Source organism: Nelumbo nucifera, chromosome 3 (assembly GCF_055504915.1).
Source record: "Nelumbo nucifera cultivar China Antique chromosome 3, China Antique-T2T, whole genome shotgun sequence".
In the NCBI taxonomy this organism is placed as follows: Eukaryota; Viridiplantae; Streptophyta; class Magnoliopsida; order Proteales; family Nelumbonaceae; genus Nelumbo; species Nelumbo nucifera.
In genome coordinates this window covers 32,183,292-32,201,267 of record NC_142651.1, presented here as the reverse complement: position 1 = coordinate 32,201,267, position 17,976 = coordinate 32,183,292, and the positions used below count along the sequence as shown (strand labels likewise).

The following is a 17,976-nucleotide window of genomic DNA, read 5'->3' as shown; positions in this document are numbered from 1 at the left end:
GGGTGCAATCGAATTAAATTTTAATAGAATGGTTTGGGCTCAAGTTCGATTAGCCTCAATTTTAGTTATTCAAACTCGAATTCAACCAATGAAATGTTTGACTCAAAAGCTCGCATATCCAAATGAGACATACATCTCAAAAATGAGGCATGACTCATGAGGCGATGAGGGTTGGGAGCTCTTAAGAACCTAAAGATGCTACTTTCCTGCTCTTTATAGACATTCTAATTCTATACTTACTAAATTTTTATTCTCCACGTCTAACCAAGAAAAAAACTTACTCTCCAAGTAGGCATATTACATTATAACATCTACTTTATATCATGTCTATGCCAGTACAACCATGCTAGAGACAACATACATCATGTTGGAAGTGTTTGGCCAGGCTGCACTTAACAGCAACCTGGTCAGCGGTCAGCCTGGTTAGTGCTTCTAAGACCTGGCTCGTTTATCCCATCTCATTCTCATTTCATAGCTGTCTTCAAAGCCAGCTTTCTGCAGAAAACACATGGATGCCTCTAGACCTTCTATCTCATCATCAATTTATCCTCTATGCTGCCGCCTCAAGCTACTGGTGCAAAAGTTGCCCTTTATCCGATCCATTTTTCATACTGCTGGAACATTTTAACTCATTTTTTCATCTTGCTGAAAAACTCTTCTTCACATGTTGAATCAATTGCCATAGCTCTTCTTGATTTCTGATTCCATAAAAAAAAAAAGGATTTTTACAAGGCTTGATAACAGACCACAAAATCACCTGCAAATGTCTCAAGACCATTCTTGTCCCAAACCCCCCAAAAGTCCACTTAATCAGAACTGTAAGTCCCTGTTCTGATCCAGTACTAGTTTAATCTTATGACCAATTTTAAGATGCCGAGGCCTCCATGCATTTCTGGAGAACCTTCTCCCAAATGGCAAGCATTTCCAATCTCTGTTGCCTAGGTCGGATCTGCCAAACTGCGGCAAAATAGGTTCAGACTGCCATTTACCTGAACACAATGAATGGATGAATAAATAATTAAATTGACCATTACTCAATTATTTTTGTTAATTATTATTTTAAACAAAATACTGCTACGGTGCTACTGGACTCCCTTTATAGAACATCAGCTTAATTATATTGAGAATAGCCTTTGCTCTCCATCAATGGTGTTTATTTGACATGGAACATATGCCTTTATTTTATGCTATTCTTTTTTAAGGACAATATGTCAAATCAAAATGTTGATTTAAATGACAGAAATGCCACCCATAAGCAAGATATATTATCACATACACTTGAAACAAGTTTTTCAAATATAATATATATATATATATATATATATATTATTTGTGCAGTATTAAATAAAGAACTATACACGTTAAAATCAATATTTCATTAAAAAGAAAAACACAAAAGAATATATTAATAAAGATGACCATATAGCATATCTTATATTAAGTTAATTTAGTATTATAGGTTTGCATATTTATATGCCATTATACTTTTAATAATGGCATATACTTTTCTCTATTTACATTCCTTTTTTAATGTTAGGAGCCGTGTTTCCTTTTTTATGTAGTTTGGTGCTTAATGTGCATTTGGAATGACAGAGACAACAGAATTTTTTATAATGTTAAGAACCATAAAATAATTATGATTCTGCATTGAATTCTTGTGCATTCAGAATTCTCTGATGTACAGAGAGGGTTTCATGTCTTCTTTTCTGGTAACTTCAGAATTGTATTCAGAAAATGCATAATGGGTCATTCTTCTGAACTTGTGATGCTCATGTTGTATTTTTTTCCTTTGGGTATGGGGGCTATCTCATCACCTTACCAACTTTTGTACTTTTTTTCAGTGGTCAATAAATTTTCTTTTATTTTAGTATAAAAATACAATTTTATTAAAAGAATTAGAAGCATCAAATACAGATAGAAAACACTGGAAATGGAAGGAGGCATTTACATTCTGGTTTTGTTCTTTTTGCAAAGCAAACCAAGAACAATGACAATATTTCCCCTGGGCTTGGAAACACCCCACACTAAGATGTCCTATAGTGATCCCTTCTCTAATAAAAGCATCAGCCATACTATTTGCAACTCTTGGGATCCACCCGAACAAGAAGTTCAAGTTAGTTGACAAATATTTTACTTCTCCAACCAGAAACCTAAAAGGCCCAAGGCACCTCCTCCCTCAGCAACATCCAGTAGGTAACCAAATGCCAGTCACTCTCCTCTATTACATTACTGCATTTAGAAATATAAGCCACCTTTGAACCTTGCAGTAAGGCCAGCAACAACGATTTTAGTAAAAATCCCTCCAGTTTTGGTCCTAAAGTTAAGCAACAAATTTCCTTCATGATCTCTAACCAGTCCCCCAATTCCAGAAACTCCCAGAGGTATACAGAAGTCGATAAAATTTAATTTTCTCCTGATTTAGGTGCTTTCCAAACAGAAATCCTATGCTGCCTAACATTAGAATGATTTACCACATGCTTCAACCCCTTTAATATTTAATCCACCATCACACTCTTGAAATCTTTGTCTGTTCCCCCTGTGCAACTCTATCATAATAATATCTATCAAGAGTTTTATTTTTTTTCCTTTTTTGGCTAACAATATCTACCAAAGTTGCACATTCCAAATATTTTCATCGAAAGTTCTTGGAGTGTCTTATTCCTATGGACTCAATAAAACTGTGGCTCTACATAGCTACATAATTTTACCCCTTTTAGTATGTCCCCAGTTTTTATATGATACTTGGGTTCAACTATGATACTAAAAAGACAAGATATCAGAAAATTTTATGACCAATCAACTGGTATCATAAACATGTTAACCAATCAGGTGGAATTGATCAAAATTCACGGGTAGGTCAAAACTCTTCTGGTATCATGTCTTTCCGACATCATAGATTTTCCCATGATACTTTTATAGGCAAATGTGCCTATACACTTCTTTTAACATCTCTTAGAATATCATTGAATATTTCAAAGATAATGTTTCCAACATTTCCATTATCTTTACAAGTTACAAAGTTTCCAATATGACATTTCCAACATGTTTCCTTTTGTTAGTGACTGGCATTTTCATTGATACCAACATTTTAAACACTGGAAGCAGTAGAAGTATTCCCTAACATCTTAGTAGGAACATGATAAGAATTGCTCCATTCTTCCGGAAACAATTCAGATCCTTGGTTTCTAACAGTGGCTCTAGTGAATCTCTCAATAAGCCAACAGCTCAGAGACTCTCTCCTTTGATTCTACGTATTTTAATAGATATATATTTTGATTAATATCCAATGGTTTTTTCCTGTAGTAACAGCATTTGCCTCCCCACAGTCGATCATTTCCTCCAGGAAAAAAAAGAGGAATCACAGGGTCACCTCACAGCAGATTAGATACAAGAGGATACATGTAAATGTGACTGATAACCGACACCAGAATTAGTGAAACTCTCTACCCCAAAGCAGGTAGGGGCGTCATTATTAAATCTATTTTGCAATCTATACCTAACCATTGCATGCAAGCCATTCAACTCCCAAAAACAATCCTTACTAAAATTGATACAACTCAGAGAGGTTTTTGATGGAATAGCAAAGAGAATCAACAAAAATTTAAATGGTATGCTTAGGGTCTTTGTGTTCTTAAGAGTTTGTGGAGTTCAGGATTCAGGAAAGCTAAATATCAATGTTTTAAAAGGTGTGGGAGGTGTACGCCTGGAGGCGTACCCTCCCAAAACACCCTGAGGCGTATGCCAGAGGTGCTGACACCTCTGAGGCGTACGCCTCATACGCTTTTTCATGAGGTGTGCTGAGGTGTACGGCTCATGTGCCTCATGCACAGCTCATGTGAAAAGACAGAAAAAAGAAAAAAGAAAAAAGAAAAAAAGGAAAGGAAAAAGAAAAGAAAGAAAGAGAAGAAAAAAAAAAGAGAAAAAGAAAGGAAATGGAAGGGAAGAAAAGATAAGGGGAAAGAAAGTGGGCAGGGGGCTAAGCCCTTGGACCCCCTTGGCTGGGGGGCCCGTCCCCTTTCAATGCAGCTCAATTTGACTGGGGGGCTTCAACAAGACCCCCCCCCCCTCCCTTTCAACTAGTGCTATTCATCTTCATTCTTCTTAATATAAAATATTTTTATCAAAAATAAAGGAAAATGAGATCCTCCATCTTCTTCCTCCTCATCCCCCCTCCTCTTAAGGAGGCTTACGCCTCATACGTAACTATTCCTCATGCTTCTAGGTAGTGGAATGCCTCACATCATGCCTCCGCATTTTACAACATTGAGTTTGAGTGCTTTTTTTCTGGAAACTTTGATAATCTGAAAACAGAGTTTGAGTGAGGGATGTTAATGACGAAAAGTCAAAAAAAAAAATTCCGGATCTCTGTTACAAGTGACTTTAAGGAGAGAGGTAGTTAGAGCCTAGAGGTTTTTGGCTGATCGGATTGAATCGGATATCCCATTCTTTTGTTGAACTTGAATCCAAATTGACTTTTTTTATATATCTATAGGATAATTGAATCAAGTCAGATATAGGGTATACATTATTGAATCAAATTTGAATATATCACTATCTGAATTTGATTTGATCTGTTTGCAGCCATAAATATGGCATACCCTTGGTAACTGCAAATTTGGTATTTCTTCCATTTTACTGGTTACTGCAATTACAGATTAATGAAAACAACCATAATATAAATAACGAAATCAGTCTCACAAAACTTAAAACAAAGAGGCACAGACGCACAGTGGCATCCATTACAAAAAAAAATATATCAAATATGGGTTATTTAAGCTCACATTCAACCAATTCAGTTTCCTTTTTTTATTAGGAAACCGAGTCTTACCACTCCCTTATAGAATGTGGGCATCTTTCAACACTAGCCCATGCACCGCACAGGTCTCTTCTAGTATGAATATATAAAAAAATATATATATAGATAGTATAGAAAGCCTTGTAGAATATTGGGACTCACATCACCAAAAATAGGCAAGAAAAGCATCAAAATTGTTGTCTAGCAAGAACAAAATAGCCAAGTGGGTTCATGTGACATCCATGAGTAGCCAAATTATCTCCAAGCAGAAAGAGGAGAAAAGAAAAAGACCATGCCAATACATGCTACATTGAAACCTCCTCCCCCTAAACATAAATATACACACATCTGTGCACCTACAATTTCCAGAAGTTGATGCTAAATAGGTTACATCAAATAAGAATCAAGGTTGGGAAGGAAAAGCTACCTGTACAAAATTCCTATGTCTTGTAAGATACTAAGAGGTGACTGCATAGAGATGACAGATTTTGTCTTTAAACATTATCTGGCCAGAATTCCCTGAAGAAGGCTCGCTCGAATTCCTTCTCTTGCCAACATTTCTCTTCCTCCTGCATCTTCCTCACCCTTTTAGAGACCGACTTTGTTTTCTTTCTAGGTTGCAATTGTTCCTGGTACACACAGCAACAGAATTAATACACAATAAATGTTAATGATGTAATTCTACAAAGAGAAGTAAATATACTCATCATACAGCCTTTAAGGTCAATTGAAGTATTGAGCCAACAATACAAATATGCATGTGTTTCATACTTGAAGAGATGGCAACTCAAGAACCAAGTGGAGGAGCTACCATCCTTTTTATATTGGTAACCAAAAATTATATTAATATGTTAAAGTATGGATTACATGTACTTTGCTAAACACTCCTTTTAAGAAAGATAGGCTAGCTCTAGCTACCTACTCCCAACTTCAGATGCTCCAATTACATTAGTATTTTCAACCCGTGTTGACCCAGCAAGTTGGACTGGTTACCTGGTGATCCAGTAACAATTCCAGTTTGTGTCAATCTCTAACCAGTCAAATCAGAAAAAAAGTTGACTTGGTCAATGACCCACCAACCTGGATCATTTGACTATTGACCCTTTAACAAGTTGCCTTGTATTAATTTTTAGTTTTTGAATTGTTATGATGTCATGGGTTAACCCATTGACCAGATGGTTGATCCGATGGCTTATCCACCCAGAAAGAAAAGCATTTCAGCCTCCAAACCAGGTTTTAAAACACTGCATTACATACAATCTTCGTGGAGGACAAAACTCAAATACAGAACCCTTCTTTTGATCCCTTGCCTAGCTAATGCATAGCTAAGCTATTGGTTGACCTTTTAACCACATGAGCATTGCCTTTTATTCCCAGCCAACTATAAAGTTTCTCTCAAGTGTCTTGATGCCATTAGGTGTGTTGGGAGCCTCTGTGCAGGTTTTATTGAAACTCATGACTCGCTGCCTAACCACTACATGTGAGTGGTTTGCATGAGAGCTAAAGAAAGGGGAGACATCCCAGGGGAGGTAGCGGTAGCTGTTGGGGAAGTTGTTTACATTGTTACCGGCCAGAAATTGGTCCCTCGATATACACCAACCTGGAGTCAAGGGAAAAAGTGGAGATTTTATCTGTTGGATGGGTGAAGTTTGGTTTTGGGGCAGTTGGTATCATGAATGTGGTCAACTCAGGAACCCTCTTTAAGGCTCTTTGTGAAGAAAAGAGGAAAATACAATTGTTGCCAGAGAAGGATGACAAGGCTTTGATCAAGTTTGCTGGATTGGAGTGGGAGCTAGAGCAAAATGTGACAATTAGGATGGAAAGAAACATGGGGTCAGACATTGCAAAATCCTGATTGTCCACCTCAAAAAATCAGCCTTCGACAATTGATCAGAGGTGTAATGATTTAAATTTTAAATTTTAAATCTTGAAAGGAACACCTGCAATGCATAAGACCAAGATAATCTAACTCTTAATCAAGGATTGAATTAGGGAGATCACATTAAACGAAAAGGAATAGTCCCTCCTTGATCTAAGGAGGATTGAGGTGGGAGATGAATGTTAGGAGAGGATAGCTCAACCCAAGCCTCATGTCCTACAAGCATATGCTAGAAACGAAAGTAGACTCAACTATCTATGGGAGTAAGCCAAAATTGTAACCTGAGTCGACAAACTAAGGCAAACCAGAGAGGTGTTTCACCTGATACATGGCCAGACCAGAGAAATCCCCTTCAGGTTGGCAATCCAGTATAAATCTTAGGGAAAACTCAAAAAGGGAGCTTTCTTGAAGTCCAAAGCACTACAAGGTGGAAGCAAAGGCTAAAGAAAATGCCCAAACCAATGATGAGGAGATTTCATTAGAAGAAGCACCCAAAGGGGCATATTTAGAGTGGCACTCTTCCCAAGAAGTTCTATGAAAGATTAATCATTTCCTTCAACAACTGGCATGATTGCAAGGCAACAGATATTGGGATGAGCATTAAAAACAACGACCTACATTTAGCAGTGATAGAAGAGGAACCCCTAGACCGCCAAATACTATCTGTTAAGTGGGTAGTGGTACATGATCCACTTGGCAAGGTGACTGTAGGAAGACAAAGGTAAGTGGGAAGTGCTAGTCACTGTGTTTGCTTGAATTGGCACCAAATTAAAGCTCTTCAGTTGTTTGTGGAAGCGAGTTGGTGGTCTTGAACAAGGTGTCATCCAAATTTCTCTCCTTTGGGGAGTTCTTGGGTGTTTTAGCATAGAGTATGGAGGACCAAATCAGATGGCTGATAATGGTTGTTGAACAAACCTAGGAGGATAACAGGTAGAGTAGTAGCCAAGGAAGTGAAAAACAAATGAAAGAAAAATAGGGAAGTACTACACCTCACCTAGGACCTAAATGGCAGAGCTAGTGTGGGGGAGAAATAGGTGGGGAGAAGTAGGCAAAGGACTTAAGGAGATGGAGTGTTTCAGGTGGAGCTTTATCTTAGATGGAGTTGAAAATTTGCTCTTGGAAAGTCTGAGGATTGGAAACGAGAAGTAGAAGACTTTGGTCTGATTGGTTTTTAGAAGGTATCATCTTGATGCGGTGATGCTTCAAGAGATGAAACTGCAAAAAAGGACTTTACCATGGTTAGGAGTGTTTGGGGCGAGAAGCAGCTTAATGGAGGTATAAGGAGGCCCATGGGTCAGCAGGCAGTATTGTCCTAATTTGAAATAGCCTGAAGATGAAGGTAGTGGACTCTATAGTTGGAAAGTAAATCTCAGTTATCCTTGAAATGACAGAAGGCTTTAAATTTACTCTAATGATGATGTATGAGTCACATGATAACTAGCAAATGTAGTTTTCAGGAGGAATTAAAACACAGCTAATTCGAAGTGGCCTCTCCCATGGTGTGTTGGGGGTGACTTTAATACCATCAAGTTCTCTTATGAGAAGGGGATACCAAATCACTAAAGCCATGAGGGAGTTTGCAGATTGGGTGGACTATAATTCTTTGATAGATCTCCCAATGTCAAGAGCTGATTTTACATGAGCTAATAATTAGGACTCCTCAACACTAGTGAGGCTGGACTATTTTCTCATATCTACTAGCTAGGAGCAATACTATTTAGATACTCGTCTAAAAAACTTTGCCACAACCTCTGTTGGATCACATGTTGATCATCCTCTCAGCTAGAGAGCAGCATGAATTTCAGACCTGGTTTGTTTCATTTTGAAGATTATTGATGGGAGGAAGAAGGTTTTAAGGAGTTGGTCTAGAATTGGTGGTCTTGTGAGACAGAAGAGACAAGGTCCCATATTATGGGGAAAAAAAAAGCTTCAAGAAGTAAAGGCTAGGATCAAGCTGTATTGGAATTTGAATTGCAGAAGCATAGAAAATGCAACTCAGAGGTGGACAGCAAAGAAGAAAAGGGTAACCTTTCAAAAGAATATTAGAAACAGAGTGCATGCAAAGGCCCTCTTTGACAAGGAAGCCCATAAGGAGGAAATCAAGTGGCGATAGTGTGCTAATGTGTCCAGGTAAGGTAGGTTGACAGGAACACATGTTTTCTTGAAAACATTGCCAAAACCAGAGTTAGAGAGAACTTTATGTCCAGCCTTGAGACTGAAGGGGGAAGGGTGGAGCGTGAGAAGGAGGTGAATGACATCATCGTTGGCTTTTTAAAGAGTCATGTATGATGTACCTCTACCAACTACAATCAGTGTCTTGCTGACACAATGATGAAAGGATGATTTCCATTTTCCATCACCATAGAGAAAAGTCTCCCTAGAAAAACAAAGGAGTTCTAGATCAATAATTGGCACATTTTAATTGTTGTGGAGAAGAAAAAAATGCCTTTCATAGTATAGACTCGGTTTGAGCAGAGCCTGATTTCCAAGAAATCATATGATATGAGAAATTGGAAAATGGACTTATATAAGAAAACCTAATATAGGGTCATACCCAAATGGATAGGGTTTGGTACAGATTTGGACCTAATCCAAACACAACCAAACTTGACCTTACCCCAGTCTGTGAATAGGTTGGGCCAATGCCAGGAAACAAAGCAAAGAAAGGTGGGGCAAGATGAAAGATAAAAATATTAATAGAAAAATAGCACAAAAAAAGATAAAATATAAAAATTCTTGATAAAGGCCATGACCCAATGTTGGTTCCAGCTATCTGGGGTCTTGGGAGGGGTGGACTGGATAAAGTCCTAACCTTTGGCATTTTTTTAACACACAAAGTGGCCATTCTCAGACCTGAACCTATGTTCTCACACTTGACAGACCAAGATTTCACCATTACACAGTAATGGCCCCTATAAAATATCATGGTTTTCAAAGCCGAACCAGACCGAATGAACGGACCGGAAAAACCGGGAACCGGTCAGGTGGCCGGTTCCATTTTATCCAGAACTGTTATTTTGCCAAAAACCATTGATTTGGTCAGAAAACCACTGACCCGGGCATTTGAACCGTCCAATGGTTTTGGTCGTTTTTTATTTTTTTTAATTTTTAAATTTTTTGTCAGAATGGACCATCCATTTGATTCGAATGGTCAGACCATTCAACCCGGGAATCAGACCCCTGACCGGTTCGTTGTTCGGTTCGATTTTAAAAACCTTGTAAAATTGTCCGGTTCGGTCAATTTGTCATACCCTCACATTCTAGATATGTCTGAAAATATTAGCTCCACTTTTACTGCAAAAAAGGATCGCCAATTGATAGCAAGAATCTGCTTATCAAACCAATCTCTGACGTAGATACATCCAATGTAAAAATCATTGGTTAGGCCAACCACTACATGCAATGCATCAACCAGTATTGCACGGTAAGTACAAGTATCACAGGTTTCATTGATGAACATTTGGTGACATTACTGAAAGATGAAAAAGAATTACAACAATGCACTAGAAATTAGCCCAAATAAATCCACAAGTTTGCATCCAAAAGAATTGTAAAGAAAATTTGTAATTTGTCAGGATGGTACTTGGTGGATGGTTATATTGAAGTAATGAAGAATGAGTATTAGAACAGTAGACAGAATCATGAACAAAAATATCTGCAAGTTTGCATCCAAAAGAACTGTGAAAAAAAATGGAATTCATCAGGGTGGTAGAAAAAGTTTTGGAACATGCGCCCATTATTATATTTGTATATTATGTCCTATTACATGAAATTGAAAGAAATACCCCTGGTTGACTACAAAAACAAAATAAAATAAGAAAACAAATGAAATTAAATCAGCTTCAAAATTAAGAGTAGATCTCAAAATCGGACTTGAGTAATTATAGACATCAGTGCCTGACAATTATGGTAATGATAATGCATAGGTAAGAGAATTTAAGAATCAACTATTAGATTTCTTTGATAATTTTTCATCATTATAAGTTGAGAACTAAGAAGATTATTGCTTATGGGACCAATGAAACTCACATTGTCATTTTTCCTTGCAGTGGTAGTATCATCAGAGATATGTAAGACCTTCTTCTTTACTTTCTCTGCACCCAGACCACGCTTATTATTCTTTACATGTGTTTGTAGTGGCTCTAATCTACCCTGTTTCCACCATACAATGATTGCTTAGTTCATAAGATACATTAAAAACAGTAAATAAACAGAATGAGTCTTAACCTTCATGAAACATGATGACATTATGACCACCAAATATTACAGTGCCACAGAGAGGGAAAGATCCATACCCTTCCCATTTAAATGTTTCTTTTTTATTACATCTGTTGTTTAACTGTCTCTTCTAATTCATTCTCATTTCAAGTCACAAACAATAACATATGAAAGTATAGAAATCTCAGCTGAATGAACAAGTGATAAACAATGGTAGATAGTAGATTTATTCTTTTGTTATCAATTGAGACAAAGGAATAATAAAATCATCATTATGCTGAGAAAAGTGTGTTTCCTCTGTTACATAATCCAGTTATCCAAATGTTAACTATAGCACAGAAACATCAATAGAAACCAGCATCCATGTGTGTGTGCGATGATTGTAGTGGTGCTGCTGGTCATTGTCACGGTTTTATGTGATCCAGAGCAATATGATGGTAAAGACAAACTAAATCCAACAATTGCTAATGAAATTGTTCGCTATAGTATGGTGAGAAAGAGAAGTAAATCATCACCATTATCATTATCTAAGCCTTTGTCCCCACTATATGAAGTTGGTTGCACGAATCCCGTTTTACCATTCCTTTTTATTCAGTGCCATATCTTTTGTTAAACTTTTTTTATGAATATCAGCTGTTAAATGATGGGCACTTAAATGATTTCTTACTACTTCCATAACAAGCCATCTCTTACATACTTTTCCACATTTCTATTGTGATACCATCAAGTCCTAGCACCTTTCCCTTCATCTTGTTTAGAGCCTCCTTCACTTCAATAACTCTAATTTTATGAAAATATATGTTACTTTATTTTTTTTTTTTGATGAATAATAATAAGTTTATTGATTCAGAAGCAACTTTAGAGTGAGTTCATACATCATCCCAACGAGAGGCACAAGCTGCAGCCCCTCCTTGAGTCTTACAAGTAAACTAGGAAAGAAAAATAATAATCACAACTGAGCCCAAAATAATTCTTCCCTATTTACCCCTTGCTTAGCTAACACATCTGACAAAGTATTTGCTGATCTCCCCACCCACTGTGCAGTGACCAACATATTCCTTGTCAACCAACTAAATTTCTTCATTTCATTCTTGTATCGCCACATAGCCTCTTCAGAATTTTTTAACCAACCCACCACTACTTTGGAATCCCCCTCGATTATTAGGTGTTGTACCCCCAGCTGGTTTGCAAATTGCACCCCTTGTACAGCAGCTAAGAGTTCTACCCTGATGGAGTTCCCAATTCCCAAGGGACTTGAGTAGAGAAACAAAATCTCTCCCTTCTCATTTCTCAAAGCACCCCCCACTCCGGATAATCCTGGATTACCCATGCTGCTTCCATCAAAGTTCAACTTTATTGAGCCTTCGGGTGGAGGAGACCAGCTTGTAATTGATTTGTCCTTTAAAGATGAGCACCTTGCTACTGCTGACCAATTTCTCCAAAGGTCATTAAAGGAGAATTGATGGAAGATTTCCAAGGTCTTCAGCCAATGTATTGCCCTGTTTAACACACAGTCTTTCAAATCTTGGTTGTTCCTTTCCTTGTCTTGAAAAATTCTGAGATTCCTTTCTTCCCAAAGAGTCCAAGTCAAAGCAGCACGAGCACATCTCCACATAATTCTCCATATTTTTGTAGGCCAATAAAAGGTAGAATGGTTGAAGAGCATGTGAACTTCTGCTGGTAGACTCCAACTACCCCCAAACAACGAAAGTAGCCAAGCCCAAAGGTCTGCAGAAAAGGGACAAGATACTAGTAGATGGTAACAATCCTCACCGTGAGCTCTACAGAGGATACACCAATTAGGAGAGATACAAAGAAAAGGTCTTCTCTTTTGTAGGTTGTCTAAAGTGTTTACTTTCCCATGATGTTACTTTATTTTTTTAGCACTACTAGAGTTATTAATCCCTCCTCCACTAGCATCCTCTATATGTTTTCCATTTAATGATTTCAGGCTGATCAGTCTATTGAATAGCTTCTACAAAATTTTGGCTAAGGTCTTGGCTGAGAAGTTCAAAAAGGTCCTGAATAGTGTGATTGCACAAAATCAGTTTGCATTTGTGCCGGGTAGTCAAATGTTGGACAGTGTCTTGCTGGCAAATGAATTGATTGGCTCAAGGAAAAGGGAGGGCACACCAGGGCTGATTTGTAAACTGGACTTGGAGAAGGCTTATGATCATGTTAATTGGAGATGTTTGGACTTTCTTTTAGACAGAATGAATTTTAGGCAGAAATGGAGAAATTGGATCTAAGTTTGCATAACTTCCCCTAAACTCTCAGTCTTGCTAAATGGGAAATCTGTGGGGTTCTTTACAAGTTCCAAGGGGCTAAGACAAGGTGACCCCCTCCCCCCTCTTTTGTTTATCTGTGTGATGAAAATCCTTACTAATTTTATCCTTCATGTAGGGGAGGAGAGGTTGTGGGAAGAATTTGAAGTGGCTCCAGGAGGGGAAAGAGTACAACTATTGCAATTTTCCGATGATACCCTGTGCTTTGTGGATGCTAAGGAAGATCAATTAGAAGTAATGTTGGGGGTCCTGAGTTGGTTTGAAGTGGTGGCGGGTTTGAAAGTCAATTGGAGTAAGAGTAGCTTCCAGTGGGAAATGTGGAAAATATAGAAGCTTTGGCTGAGGTGCTGTCCTGTCAAGTGGGTTTTCTGCCAACAAAATACCTGGGTCTTCCTTTGGGGGCTAAATGCACCTCGGCTCTGATCTGGGAACCAGTTTGAAACGATTAGAATCATCCTCTTAAAAAGCTCCTTGTCCAACTTGCCTGCATTCTATTTTTCTTTCTTTTCAATTCCGATGAATGTGGCCCAAAGAACAGAAAAGTTGCAAATTTTCTGTGGAAGGAGATAAGAAGAAGATTCATTTGGTGAATTGGGACCAAGTGTGTGCTTCAAAGGATAAAGGAGATCTAGGAATCGGATGAGTGAAGAACTTCAATAATGCTCTTCTAGGGAAGTAGATCTGGAGATTTGGAGTGGAAAGTGGTAGATTGTGGAGAGATTTAATTGCATCCAAATATAATACTGATAGAGGACACTGGATAACCACGTCATCTCTGCCCTCATTAGGCTGCTCCCTATTGAGGAAAATTATGGATATTTTCCCAAGGTTCAGCAGAGGTTTAAGTCCTAAATTGGGAAAGGGTGGCAGGCTAGCTTTTTGGAAAGACCCTTGGTGTGGAAGCAGCCCTCTCTCACCTATTCCCACAGTTGTTTCAGCTAGTTGAGAACCAGGATGCAGTTGCGGCAGACTGCTTTGAGTTAATTGGTAGCTCTGTTGTTTGGTGTCCTTTTCGAAGAAATTTTCAGGACTGAGAATTTGTCGAATTTACAGAGTTGCTTGAGCTAATCTCTCTTCAGTCTCTGGACCTGAACAAAGAAGACAGTTGGAGCAGGATTTGGAGTGCAGATGGACAGTTTTTAGTCAAAACCTTTGCCTTTAAACTTTCAGACAGGAACCTAGTAGATGTGCCTGCAACCAGAATCTGGAATCCAATCTCCCCCTCGAAAATCAATGCTCTTCTTTGGGCAGCAGCTCTGTATAGGTGTTTAACCAAAGTCAATCTCTAAGAGAGGGATGGAGATCCAGGATTAGGGGTGTGTGATGTATGGTCAAGCTTTGGAAGACAATAATCACCATTTCCTATATTGCTCCATCTCCTCAGTTATTTGGGGTCATTATTTATCAGCTCTGGGGCTTGTTTGGGATATGCCTAGAACAATGATGGAGTGTGGAGCTGGGAACTGCATGATCTCTCTAAGCTTGCCAGTAGTGTGTGGATGTCTATACCGACTGCTGTGATCAGCACCATTTGGGCAGAAAGGAACAAAAGGATATTTGAAAATGCTACCAAAGATTGGAGGAGCTTATTTCTTTTTCATTTGGAAAGTTGGTCTCACGGGTTTTGTCTGCAAAGGGGATCCAGGCTTCAGAACTAGGGGCTCGGTTGAGGTCTAGGAATTTCTGGCAGTTGTAAAGTTGTTTAGGGTTGGCTGATCCCTATCCAAGGTGCTTCCCTTGGGGAATATGTTGTATTTAATAAAATTACTTTGCCTTTTCTCAAAAAAAAAATAATAATAACTTTCCTGATCTTTTATCAAGACTCTTTGATGTATTTAACATGATTTAAATCTCTACCTTTTCTTTCTCTCATTTTTGCCAATTTGCATCCCTCTTCAGTGTCTCATCCCAACTATATAGAGTTGGCTACATGTTAAAACCTTATCCCAACTATATGAAGTTAGCTACATGAATCCAATTCCATCATTCCATTATCATCAAAGCCATATCCATGTTAAGTTATTGGTGCTTAAATTATTTCTTACTACTACCCACGTCCTTTTTGGTCTACCCCAAGGCCTTGGCCCTTCTAGCCCCTTCAACTTGCAACAAATCGCTTCTTCTTATGGGTGCTATTGATGGTCTTCTACGCATGTGATCAAACCATCCGAGTCTACTTTCTCTCACTTTATCGACTATTGGAGCCACCCCTATGTTTCTACCATTGACTTCTGATCCTATCCTTTCTAGTTTTTCTAGTCATCCATTTTAGCATACACATTTTTCCACAATCACTTTTTGGACATGTTGCTTCTTGACTGCTCAACAACCTTATTCCATGTAGCATGGTTGGCCTTAAAATTTCAATTGCACTTTAGTGCCTGAATTATGATATATAGTTTTGCTTTAAATTTAACTTTACTCACTTTTTTTTTAACTTTCATTCTTATGGTTTTGTATTTTCCAAGTTTTCTTAGTCTTTTTTCCAATCTTTATAGCATGCACATTTTACTTTTTTTTTTTTTTTTTGGGGGGGGGGGGTTATCACTTAACTCCCTAACTATTTTTTATCTTATCCCCAAACTTTGCACACCCTGGTGGTTTAACAATGAGTGGGCAATTACGAAATTGCCCATTATTGTCTATATGTGTAAGTGACCAATATTTCATCTACATTCCATTTCCATGGCTTAGATTAGTTGATACTTTTGCACATCACTTGGATTTTCAAGATCAATTGACTGGTTTTAAGGCTTCATTCTAATGGTTTAGATCTTTTCTTAAAAGATCATGATTGAAAATATTTTTTTAATAATACTAATGGGAAAAGGTAAATTCATCCTAGAAATGAAGAAAAGGGCATTTTAGGGTTTTTAAAATATCTGACAAGGTCTATGGGCATGTTCCATTTCTTTGATGGAATGCTAACAGAGCAGTTTATGTGATAAATGAGTGAAAGTTTGGGGGAGAATCTGACAAAAAAAAATAATTTAGGGAGTTAAGTAATAGGCCGCCCAAACTAAAGGGGGGGGGGGAGTTTACCCTCAAATAAACATACAACAGAATCTTTAAACCCTGCAACTTTTGTCTTCTTCCCTCCCTAACTCCCTTGTTCTGGATTCACTGGGTGTGGTTATGGTTCCATCTAATGGAGTAAACAATTTTACATAAATAGCATACTTTGAGGCAATTAATGGTATAAACCAAGCAACCTAAAACCTTAACCATTAGAAGAATGAGAGATTCTAAATCCATGAGAGCTTAACCAAGAAATTCAATTGAAAAAATAACGTTTCCACTTTACAAGACCCTGAAATAGCAGAAACTCAAACAAACCATTCAAATTAAGAAGAAATTGTTGGTTTGAGTCTTATTAACCTTACAACTTCAATTCAAATCAGCAACGTAAATAGAGCACGGGAACCATGTGATTTCCAAAGGTTAGGGTTACGAGAAGCAAATAATTTCCAGAGATAAGCAATATAGAAATCGAGTAAATGACAAAACAAAAGAAATGGAAGAAAGAATCGACCAAACGAACCTGCTCGGAAACACCAAGACCGGTTCCTTCTTTCCAACCACACTTCTTCAAGAGCTGCAAAGCCCCCAAAAATGAATAAAATTGCCGAGGAGAGAGAGTGAGAGAGAGCGCAAAAGTCTTGGACGATGAGGAAGCATACCTGAAACCCTATGTTCGAAGAGTCGATGGCGGTAGCACTCGATCCCAAGTCTTCACCCATGATTCGGTTCAGGCGTTCAGCAAACAACAGTAAGCGTTGCCTTCTTGAAGAGAGATCGTTAATTCGTTAATCGTTACGCGTATACTGGTAGGGCTGATTATGAGACAGTGCTTATTCGCGTTAGGCGGCTTTTGCTGTGCCGTAGGCTCGTAGCGTCCGGCTAAAACAGAAAATCATGATTTTACATGTATTGCAGTGGTCCCACCAAAAATTCATTTCATCTAATTGAAGGTGGGACCATGTCAATAGATCAAAGGATATAGAATGTGTTAGGTATAGTTTCCCTCGATAATGAAATCGTTTATTTACAATTAGCGCCATGTTAAAGAATGAATAAATATTTATTCATACGAAGAAGCGCTAAAATAAAGTTTCTCTTAATGGTATGTGTGCACATAAATCAATGCATGTTTTTGTAAGTCTCAATACTTATTGATGGGCATAATGTTGAAGTGGCACTATGTAGCAGCATTTATTGAAAAATACCTGATATGAGGCATATTGTATCGTATCTTTGAAAAATAGATATCGGGTGTGTTTGGAAATCGGAAGTTGTCTTTTTTTTCATGTGTATCAGACCTATATTGGGGCGTATCAATAGCGTATCAATGAAAAATATACGATCAATAACTGGAAAAAAATATAAAAGGGAAAAACAAACTTTACCATGAAATAAGCCTTCTTTCACCCCAAATGACTCTAAAACTCCAAACCTCATTCCTATAGTGCTAGATTTGCAAAAATTTGCAAGAAACAAGTGTGAATCGTTAATTTTTTTTTTCAAATTTTGAAAAAAAAATATGGCAAAAATAGGTACATGTTTTCAATTTTTTATAATATCTTGTGATTTCATTTTTTCTTGAATGTTTAAATTTATGTTGATCTACATTTCTTACATTCAAAATCATAATTTCTTTTTTGTGTTATTAATAAATTTATGGAAATTTCATGAAGCTATTTGGGGAAATATAAATTAATAAAAATTTTGTAAATGTAATTTTTCTCAGATTATAAAGACTAAATATGTTATAGATATATGGATTTATCTATCATATCCAT

The 17,976-nt window shown here is 37.6% G+C and overlaps 1 protein-coding gene across 3 annotated transcripts; it reads right to left on the bottom strand.

The window, feature by feature from the left end:
• Nucleotides 1-281: 281 nt before the first annotated feature.
• On the bottom strand, nucleotides 282-17,071 carry LOC104591514 (D111/G-patch domain-containing protein). 3 transcript variants are annotated; one of them, XR_734267.2, is made up of 5 exons: nucleotides 16,858-17,071; nucleotides 16,719-16,772; nucleotides 10,704-10,826; nucleotides 5,223-5,424; nucleotides 282-989 (listed from the first exon to the last, which is right to left on the bottom strand). XR_734267.2 is itself a non-coding variant. In XM_010250371.2 (4 exons), the coding sequence occupies exons 1-4, from the start codon at nucleotides 16,915-16,917 to the stop codon at nucleotides 5,290-5,292; spliced, it is 372 nt and encodes a 123-aa protein (XP_010248673.1). In that variant the 5' UTR covers nucleotides 16,918-17,071; the 3' UTR covers nucleotides 5,046-5,289. The 3 variants fall into 3 exon arrangements, 1 of the variants encoding a protein (XP_010248673.1); XR_016083387.1 differs by lacking the exon at nucleotides 282-989 and adding an exon at nucleotides 3,202-3,337; XM_010250371.2 differs by lacking the exon at nucleotides 282-989 and having other exon boundaries at nucleotides 5,046-5,424.
• Nucleotides 17,072-17,976: the final 905 nt, after the last annotated feature.

What these genes read in the sequence shown, in the direction of transcription:
- LOC104591514 (XM_010250371.2), bottom strand. Translation starts at nt 16,917, where the DNA reads ATGGGTGAAGACTTGGGATCGAGTGCTACCGCCATCGACTCTTCGAAC. An exon ending in GTCTTGGTGTTTCCGAGCAG is followed by an intron (nt 10,827 to 16,718) that starts GTTCGTTTGGTC and finishes TGGTGGAAACAG; the next exon opens with GGTAGATTAGAGCCACTACA. An exon ending in CTGCAAGGAAAAATGACAAT is followed by an intron (nt 5,425 to 10,703) that starts GTGAGTTTCATT and finishes TGTGTGTACCAG; the next exon opens with GAACAATTGCAACCTAGAAA.